General features: G+C 36.0%; 1 protein-coding gene across 13 annotated transcripts in view; it reads left to right on the forward strand.

Moving 5' to 3' along the window:
• Window positions 1-10,293, forward strand: part of MLLT10 (MLLT10 histone lysine methyltransferase DOT1L cofactor) — a 210,337-nt gene that overhangs the window by 160,235 nt on the left and 39,809 nt on the right. For 7 of the 13 annotated variants that reach the window (XM_081820715.1, XM_081820713.1, XM_081820717.1 and 4 more), the window contains one exon: window positions 6,278-6,325. The exons of the other annotated variants lie outside the window; for them this stretch is intronic. In XM_081820715.1, coding sequence (XP_081676841.1) covers window positions 6,278-6,325 — 48 coding nt within the window. The remainder of the gene's footprint in view (window positions 1-6,277; window positions 6,326-10,293) is intronic. 13 annotated transcript variants of the gene reach the window in all.

Here is a 10,293-nt window from a genome sequence, read left to right on the forward strand (position 1 = left end):
TTGCCAACACCTATTATTTTGTTTGATTGTTTTTGATATAACCATCCTACTGGGGATGAGGTGTTAAATGTTAGATTTTACTTTTTTTTCTTTATTGAGTATTGTCAGTGGGAAAGGAAGAGAAAAAGAATTTACATTTCATCTTACTCTTCTGTATTCATTTTCTGTGGTTGCTGTAACAAATTATTGTAAACTTCAAACAGTATAAATTTATTATCTTACAGTCTACAGGTTAGAAGTCTGGCATGGACTCACTGGGTTAAAATCAGGGTGTTGGCGGGCTTTGTTCCTTTTTTAAGGTGCTGGGGAGAATCTGTTACCTTACTATTTCCAAATTCTAGAATCTGCCTGCCTCCCCCCCTCGCATGGCCCCATCCTCTGTCTTCAAAGCCAACAGTGTTGGGTGGAGTCTCTCTTAATGCTTTTGCCCGTCTGATTCTCAGATTCAAAGTTTATGGCAACTTGGATGATTTCATTGGGCTCTCCCAGACAATCCAGCACAGTCTCTCTGTTTCAGGGTTCTTAATTTAAATACATTTGTTTAGTCCCTTTTGCCATTTAAGGTAACATTCACAGGTTTTGTTTTTGTTTGTTTTGTTTTTTTTTTTTAAAGATTTTATTTGACAGAGAGAGACACAGCGAGAGAGGGAACACAAGTAGAGGGAGGGGGAGAGGGAGAAGCAAGCTTCCCGCCGAGCAGAGAGCCCGATGCGGGACTCGATCCCAGGACCCTGGGATCATGACCTGAGCCGAAGGCAGACGCTTAACGACTGAGCCACCCAGGCGCCCTGAACATTCCATTTTAAAAACAAAAAAATATACATTCTTCTCAGGTGCACATGGAACATTTTCGAAGATCATATATTAGGCCATTAAACAAATCTTAATAAATTTAAGAAGATTGAAATTATATCACACATCTTTTCAGACCACAGTGATATGAAACTAGAAATTAATTACAGGAAGAAAACTGGAAAATTCACAATTATGTCAAGATTAAACAGCATTGCTACTGAATAATTAATGGGTCAATGAAAAAAAACAAAAGAGAAATAGATACCTTGATAAAAATGGAAATGTACCATACCAAAATTTATTGGATGCAGCAAAAACAGTTTTAAGAGGAAAGTTCATAGCAATTAATGCCTACCTCGAGAAACAAGAAAAATGTCAATATAACTTACTTTTCCAGAAACTAGAAAAAGAAGAACAAATGAAGTCCAGAGTTGGTAGAAGGAGGGGAATAACAAAGATTAGAAAAAAACAAATTAGAGACTTAAAAAGACAAAAGAAAAGATCAATGAAACTAAGACCTGGTTCTTTGAAAATACAAACAAAATTGATAAACCTTTAGACTCACCAGTGTGGAGTTTTTTCTTGAGTTCCAGGCTCAATTCCAACAATCTAATAAATCTCTGTTCCTCTTATATTCCCATTCAAAGCCTGCTTCTTCTCTTGTGTTCCTTATCTCTGTGGGGATTTAGTCACCTAAATCAGTTATGCTAGGTAGTTTAGTTTAACTAAACTCTGCCTTCTCATTTTCTTGGTTGTCATTATTATTTTTAAAGGTTTTTCCTGTTCTTCATAGCTTGTTTTTTCCTTTATATTTTCACTGCCTCTACTTGGGTATTTCTGCAATAACCTTTCAGCAACCTTCTAACCTTCATTTCATTATCTAGTTGATTCTCTAGGTGCCACCAGAATCAGTGGCTTATTTAAAAATGCAAATCAGATTGTGTCATTGTCTTACTTAAATCCTTTAAGAATTGTCTGGTATTTATGAGATAAAATTAATATTTTTGGAATGGCATGTGGAGTTTTTCATAATTTGCCACTTACTAGACTCTCCAGTCTCATCTCTTCTTTTCAACTTTATATTGCATTAGTATAACCTACCTGTAGTTTCATTCTGTACTATTCTCTGCAAAATCTATAGTTTAGACTTTGGTAGTGTCTGCTGGTATGATCTTCTTTCTTTATCTACTGAAAGAATTTAAAAGTAAGCATAGTTGTGCTCCTGCAAAATTTTTTTTGACACCTTTTGGTAGAATTATTAATTCTTCAAAAAATGCCACAAACTTCTGGGTTTTCATACAAGTGTTCTAATGCTCTTTTTTCAGTCTATATCTACTGCTTCTGTAGACATTTTTTGTTTGTTTCTGTGATTTATATCTTAGTCATATTTGTCTCTCCTTTGTGAAACAACAACAAAAAGTTTTCCATTAGACATTTGAGGCTCTGAAAAGTTTTAAAGACTGGATTATATTCATTATTTATTTCTCTAGTATGTGATGGAAAATGTTTTATTATATAGAACCTCATAAAATTAAAATGTTACTTCACTGAGACTTGTTTAAAGAATTCAATGAAGGTATAAGAGCCAAGGAAATATCGTGTATTAATTGTCATAGATGTTGAGTGTTAAACATATATTCTAATTTGATATTTCTCAGAGAGGATCTTAGGACTTAATGGTGGTGGTTCTTCTGGTTTGTGTGCATATAATATTACATAAACTTTTGAAATTGGTGCTTTCTGATAAGGAAATTAATTATCATCAATACAAAGAAAAATAGTTTTAGAGAAACACTTAAACCACTCTAAAACAAAACAAAACAAAACAAATTAGCTGCAGTGGGATGAATTTTAGGTGACCAGAGAAATTCAGGAAACTTAAGAGTTAGAGAAGTAATACTAAGCTTATTGTCTCAATAAAGGAAAAAGAGAACAGGTTGGAGAAAGATACAATGTAAAAATCTTGTAGTAAATTTTGGAAACTTTTAAGGCAATTTGGAAAGACAGAATAGTCATTTAAATATCTTAAAGATTTATTTATTTGAGAGAGAGCCCATGTGCAACCAGGGGAAGGGGTAGAGGGAGAAGGAGAGAGAGAATCTCCAGCAGACTCCCTTTTGAGCACAGAGCCTGACATGGGGCTCGATTCCATGACCCTGAGATCATGACCTGAGCTGAAATCAAGAGTCAGATGCTTGACTGAGGCACCCAGACACCCCTCCTTTAAATTTTTTAAAGAATAATATATGGAGGGATGCCTAGGTGACCCAGTCGGTTAAGCATCTGACGTCGGCTCAGGTCATGATCATGGGGTCTTTGGATCAAGCCCCACATCAGGCTCTCTGCTCAGTGGGGAGTCTGCTTGATCCTCTCCCTCTGCCCCTCCTCCCACTTGTGCTCTCTCTCTCTCACAAATAAATAAATGGGGGCGCCTGGGTGGTTCAGTTGGTTAAGCGACTGCCTTCAGCTCAGGTCATGATCCTGGAGTCCCAGGATCAAGTCCCACATCGGGCTCCCTGCTCGGCAGGGAGTCTGCTTCTCCCTCTGATCCTCCCCCTCTCATGCTCTCTGTCTCCCATTCTCTCTCTCAGATAAATAAATAAAAAATCTTTAAACAAAACAAAACAAAACAAAAAAACAAATAAATGGGATCTTAAAAAAATATAAGAATATATGAAGGGTAAACTTTAAATAGATGCCCATGAAGTGGAGTGCCTTGCGTTTCATGCCATTTGGTTTTATGGTGGTGCCTTGGAACTAGCCAGCTTGACTAAGAGATTTTAGATTTCATGATGCTGCTAAACTGTAAGTGTGACTTCTTAGTTTCATTTAGTAGGTATATTTAAAATGCTTATAATGATGAAACAAATAGTATGTTTACAGGGATTGTAGTTTGCATTATTATTTTTTTTAAGCAGCACCCACGTGAGCGGGGCAGGGGGTGGAGGGAAGGGCAGAGAAAGAGGGAGAGAGGGAATCTCAAGGAGGCTCCACGCCCAGCACAGAGCCCAATGCGGGGCTTGATCTCAGGACCCTGAGATCATGACCTGAGCCAGAGTCAAGTTAGATACTTCCTACTGAGTTACCCAGGTGCCCCCATTATAGTTTGCTTTTGTAGTCCATTTGAAAACTAACATATCATTTGTCTGGTTTTCATTGTTCTGTTTCAGGTGTGATTTTACTCTAATGCTTTTTAGGTTGTTTAACAATGTATTTATTAACAATGTATTTATTTACATTGTTTTTCTTACTAGACTATAAAGTCATTTAGAGTAGTAGGAGTTGGGTTTTATTCATCTTTATTTCATTGACATTTAACTCATCATCTACTTGATGTTCCATAAATGTTGAATGAATAAATCATTGTCAGTTGCTACACAGTCCTGGAAGAGGTTTCATATATTCTTGGTAATATATTCATTTTCTTTGGGAATTAAACTTCGCATTAGGCAGTTCTTGTTTCTCTCAGAGTAGTAACTTGGTTCTTTGCTGCAATAATAGAATTTGTTCATTCGTTTGTCTTGGCAATTCTCATTTTTAATACAATTTTGAAATAGTAGATTAAAGTAACTAAAGAGCTTAGATCTTTATTCACCAGCAGTATATTGCTAATTGATTTCTGTGCCCCATTTACTATGTTTTTTTTTTTTTTTTAAAGATTTTATTTATTTATTTGCGAGAGAGAGAATGAAAGACAGAGAGCATGAGAGGGAGGAGGGTCAGAGGGAGAAGCAGACTCCCTGTCAAGCAGGGAGCCCGATGCGGGACTCGATCCCGGGACTCCAGGATCATGACCTGAGCCGAAGGCAGTCGCTTAACCAACTGAGCCACCCAGGCGCCCCGCATTTACTATGTTTTTAAGTTTTCTTTAATTATGGTACTTATAGTTTGTCACGACCATGCTCATTAAAGAAATCTCATTTGATGGAGGAGGCAAAGTAATGTCAACCAATTTTTCATAAATATCTGCTATAGGATTGAGAATAAGTCTGAATGCTAATTGATTTTACGGGTGAATGTTCTTCCTCAAGAATGGAATCCTACTCAGGTTTGTCATAATAGTTTGTAGGAAACTAGATCTTTGTTTTTTACATGTGTCCCCTCTTCATTTCAGGGAAGCATTAAGAAGGTAGGGGTCTAAGAACAGAGATGAGCAATTCTCAGGAATAACCACATCCTATTAGTCATTTGAGATTCACTATACATAATGAGATATTACTGATAGGAGAAGTTGTTATATGAACAGTGTGGAGATTGAGAACCATTGATCTAGATCATTCTAGATCTAATTTCTTTTTAATCACAATGGACTTGATTTTCCTTCTTACTTGATATAGTTGAGGTATTCTGTATGTTTATACAATACATTGTTACATTCCAGGGTGCAACAAATGCTACTGTTTGTTCCTGTGCAGGAAGGAATTTGACTAATACTATATATCCTTGCTAAGTAGTTTAAGACAGGGGCGCCTGGGTGGCTCAGTCATTAAGCGTCTGCCTTCGGCTCGGGTCATGATCCCAGGGTCCTGGGATCAAGCCTCACGTCGGGATCCCTGCTTGGTGGGAAGCCTGCTTCTCCCTCTCCCACTCCCCCTGCTTGTGTTCCCTCTCTCGCTATGTCTCTCTCTGTCAAATAGATAAATAAAATCTTCAAAAAAAAAAAAAGTAGTTTAAGACATATATGATAGATAAGACAGTAAGACTTTTTCCATTTCAAATCAGCCAAGCTATTTGTCTCTTGGATCACTCTTAAGTTTCTGGAAGATAGGCTTCAGAGACTCCTAAGTGATAAACAAAGCAGTATATTAACATTTGGATGGTGAATCAGCCACTGGGGAGAAAAAGTAATTTTCAGTATGCATGTTAACTACTGCAAAGCAAAATGAATTTATAAGTGTCTCATTGAAACTGCAAGAGAGACAGAACCTGAAAAGTGAAGGGATAAGTGTAAATGGAAATGAATTTATAAGAATTACTTTTAATTAAATGGTAATGCCATTAACAGTCTATTTAGAATGCTGCCTTTTTTTATTTTAGTGAAAACAAATTGGTAATGATTTTTAAATTTTCCATAGTTTTGTGGGTTTCTTTTTTTTTTACTTTAACCCCCCCCCCTTTTTTTTGGACTTTACTTTTTTTTTTTTTTTTTTTATATATTAAGAAGTTTATTGTAAGATTTTGGTGTACATGATTGTGGGGGTTAGCCAGGCAAGTCTGAAGTCTGTAGAGCAAACTGTGAGGATTGTATAAAATTGAATCAATCATTTTTTCCTCATTTAATTTGCCCTCCTAATCATTTTTCCTTTAAATTATGCTTTTAGACTTCCAAGCTGAAGCCCTGAAACTGTTCTTGATTCTTTTTTTTTGGACTTTACTTTAATCCCCCCCTATAATGTCTTAAGTTTCTCAACTTATACCTGTCATGGTAGTTTTTAGAAACTGGTTATTAAAAATTCAAAATTAAAGTGTGTCTTTTCTTTAGACAGAGATGACAATTCTACACTAACAAAGCAGGAACTTAAATTTATAGGTATGTACCAAATTCAAGTATGGCTTTAAGGGTAATAGTGTTAAATTAATCCTAATGTAGCTTGGAAACCTCCCCATATAAAGCAATAGTAGGGATCTCTAGTCCCAAAAATGATAACTGAGAGGAATTCTCCATGATTCTGGATGGTTGGTAGGATGAACTGTTACCCTGTTCTTATTATTGTACTTGTTTGGATTTGTCATGTTGCCTAAGATATGGTAGGGTGGGTTTTAGGATTTCTAAAATTATTTACCTGTCAGAGTCTAGATGCCTAGGTCTTTGATTTTTAAGACCACTTTTTACATCTGTGACCCTTCTCTCTCACTGAGGGAAAGAAGAATCTGAGACCATATTCTATGATTTATAATTTCTAATTCTGTATTTTTCAAATACTTCTGGATCAGTTGAGAGTGTGTGTATTCTGTATCCACTCTTAACCAGTTAATGTATGCATCTACTGCACCCCTTTCCCTCTCCTAAAAACCTCAGTTTCACATATTAATAAAACTAGTCTTGCAAGCTAGGAGTACCTGCACTATGGAACTTTTCCTTCTCAACAGTTTCTTAGCCTTTTTTTTCATTTGAAAAGTGTAAAGATCTTTCTGTATCTAAAATCATGGTCATTTACTTTGGGGAAATAATTGACTGCAAATGGATCCTTTCAGGAACATAAAATCTAACAGGAGGATAAATATGTATATAAATAATTTCAAGACATATAGTTATAACTTCTTTAATCTACAGTATAAAAAGAGTTCAAGGTCAGGGAAACTTACTTTTAGCTGAGGGAATGAGCTGTCCAGATAATGTAACATTTTACCTGATGCTTAAAGAAGGGTTAATGTGGAGCTATTTGGAGATAGGGGTCAGGGCTAGACTCGCAGTCCCTGGAATACAAATAGCACAAGCAGTGACACATAGGTGTGTAAAGTGATGGTGATACTGATATTTGACATGAAATATATGAAAAATAATAGCCTTACCTACTAGCCAAAGGAGTTGAAAATAGTTGATAGTTGGGAAATACTTGGAGTTGGGGAAAAAAAATAAAACTTGTTGTTAAGGAAGATTCATCTGGCTGTAGCTTTTAAGAATATTGAAAGGAGCTATAGAACAGAGAAACCAATTAGGTTTTTGTTATAATCTAGCTGAATGTATTGAGGGTTGGAGTGAGGGTAATGGAAATCAGACTAGTAGGACATATATTACCCAAGAAGAACTGGTAGTAATTATCAATAAATTGAATGGCAGTAGCTGGGGAGGGTGGGTATTCATTTGCCAACAAGCTGTTTAGGTAGAGATGTTTAGTGTGCAAATGAATAGGTGAGGTTAGAGTTTGGGCATGAAGGAGACTTTGAAGTAAATCCATATGGGGGTAAAATAAACTGTGAGGTTGGTCATGGCTAAGCAAGGTTGGAAGAGAAAACAGAGGTTGGATCAGGTTTATTTTAAGATAGAAAGTCTTAATAGGTGGAAAGGAGGACTCTGGAAAAATAGGTTAAGATGCAAGAGATGAGTATTTGATGAACCAAGGAAACTGGACAGATGAGGTGAACAAGTAGAAAAGTTTAACTTGAAGACAGAGGGAATAGCTGTGGAAACATTCAGCATAAAAGAAAAAAGTCTGTTTAACCTCTGTAATTTGGGGTTAATGAATGTTTAAGTTAGTAGAAACTTTAGAAGTAGGTTTTCCCGCCAAAAGAAATGATTACTTTCAGGTGTACATTAATAACTTGAGTGTGCTGGGGCGCCTGGGTGGTTCAATTGTTAAGCGTCTGCCTTTGGCTCAGGTCATGATCCCAGCGTCCTGGGATCGAGCCCCGCATCAGGTTCCCTGCTCGGCAGGAAACCTGCTTCTCCCTCTTCCACTTACCCTGCTTGTGTTCTCTCTCTCACTGTCTCTCTCTCTCAAATAAATAAATAAAATCTTAAAAAAAAAATAACTTGAGTGTGTTTACAAAAGGGTTGTCCTGTGAGTGTACTTGAGAAAAACATTTTATTGATTACATAATAGTGATAAATAATGATGCCTATATATGTAAAAACTATGCTTCTGAAGTAGTTACTCTCTTTTGTAATGCTCAGTGTTTCCTGAGAAGTTATCTCCTTTCTCCTTGTATTCTTTATCAAGACTGTGACTGTCTTTCATTCTGTTCTCTGCCTACTCCTAACTGAATCAGTCACCAAGTGGTACCTTCTAAATATTTTTTCTAATTAATTTGAAGGTTCCTAGACATGAATTTTTATATCTAGTTTATTATTTTCAAAATCCCACCTCACAGCTGTGGGTTGGCTCGGATCCTTACTGTCTTCTCTCACAGATTGTTGTATTAGTCTCCTTTTGGTTTTGTCAGTATACCTGGAGTTAATCAGGTGGACTGACTCAAGCTAGTATGGGAGAAGTGAAGAATGTCACTTAATCATTTGTGATTAAAACATTATTGTAAAGAATGCCAAATGTTGCTTATCTTATTCTTTCTTAAAGTAATCTTGGGAAAACAAGTTATAATTGGGAAGTTACTTGGTGAACCTGACATCAGAATATGGACAATTAGTTAGATCATGTTTAAAAATTATTACCATCTTGATAATGTTCTTTTTCTCTGTATAATGCAATTGATTGCTTTCTTAAGCAGCTTCCTTTCACATTAATTTCTAGTCATGTGTTTGCAGAAGCTATGTCCCAGTTACCTTGATGATTAAACCTACAGTTAGAGACCATGACTTACATGGTGAGCTAGTTCTATAGATGGCCAATATTACTTGTTTGACACTCAGAGGGTCATTTTATTTAAGGATCTCTGGATATGTATTGTGTCTATTCCTGACAGAACAGTATTTTTATATAATAACAGCTAGGTATTTACCGTTATGCTTCTCAGACTCTTTGTCATTCATTATGCTTGTAATATTTGGAGCAACTAATATTTTCATTCAAAAGGTATATGAAGAACTTATATTCAAAGTTGTTTCTGGGTGTGTCAAGATTTAGGAGACCAAAAATATTTTTTTAAAGATTTTATTTATGTGAGAGTGAGCGAGAGAGAAAGAGAACACACAGAGGGAGAGGGAGAAGCAGACTCCCTGCTGAGCAAGGAGCCGGATGCAGGGCACATCCCAGGTCCCTGGGATCATGACCTGAGCCGAAGGCAGACACTTAACTGACTGAGCCACCCAGGTGCCCAAGACCAAAAATATTTAATTCATGTTGGCAGTAATAGAAAATCTGATTTTCTACCCGGATCAGTCCTAAAGAAACTGTGGAGAGAAAGTAAATCAGTATAATGAACATATAAAAGATATGAGGGAAGATAATAATAACTTGAAACAAAGAAAATATTTAAAAGAAATAAGTAGAAATTTTAGATATGGAAAAGTGTAATTGTCAAAGTAAAGAACACAATAGATGGGATAAATAATGGATACAGTGAGGAACAAAATAATAAATGGGTTTTATACATGCTTAAAATAAAAATGATATGGAGGATAGAAGTAGATTCCAGAAAATAGGAACCCCAAAAAGGGAGAGAGAAAAATGGAGAGGAGGAAATAATGTGAAGAAATAAGAAATTTCTTCCCTAAAAAAAGATGAGCGTTCTTAGCTTGAAGTGGTCAGAGAAAAAGAGTGAAGGAAAAATCCTCATCTAGATGCGTTATAGGGGACATTTTAAAATATCAAAGACAGGGAAAGAATTCTAAAACATAGACTAGTAAGATGAAGTCTTTCTTGGAGAGAGATCTGTAAGGACTATATAGAAATAAGTTCAGTTCTAAGGAGGTGTGGTACAACATATTAAAAGACTAGATTTAACAGAGGTAATTTTTATAGCAAAAAAAAATTGGAAGTAGTGGGAATATAAAGATTACAGTTCTATTTTTTTTTAAGATTTTATTTATTTATTTGACAGAGAGAGAGAGACAGCTAGAGAGGGAACACAAGCAGAGGGAGTGGGAGAAGGAGAAGCAGG

Source organism: Leptonychotes weddellii, chromosome 5 (assembly GCF_054177405.1).
Source record: "Leptonychotes weddellii isolate Sample4059 chromosome 5, ASM5417740v2, whole genome shotgun sequence".
In the NCBI taxonomy this organism is placed as follows: Eukaryota; Metazoa; Chordata; class Mammalia; order Carnivora; family Phocidae; genus Leptonychotes; species Leptonychotes weddellii.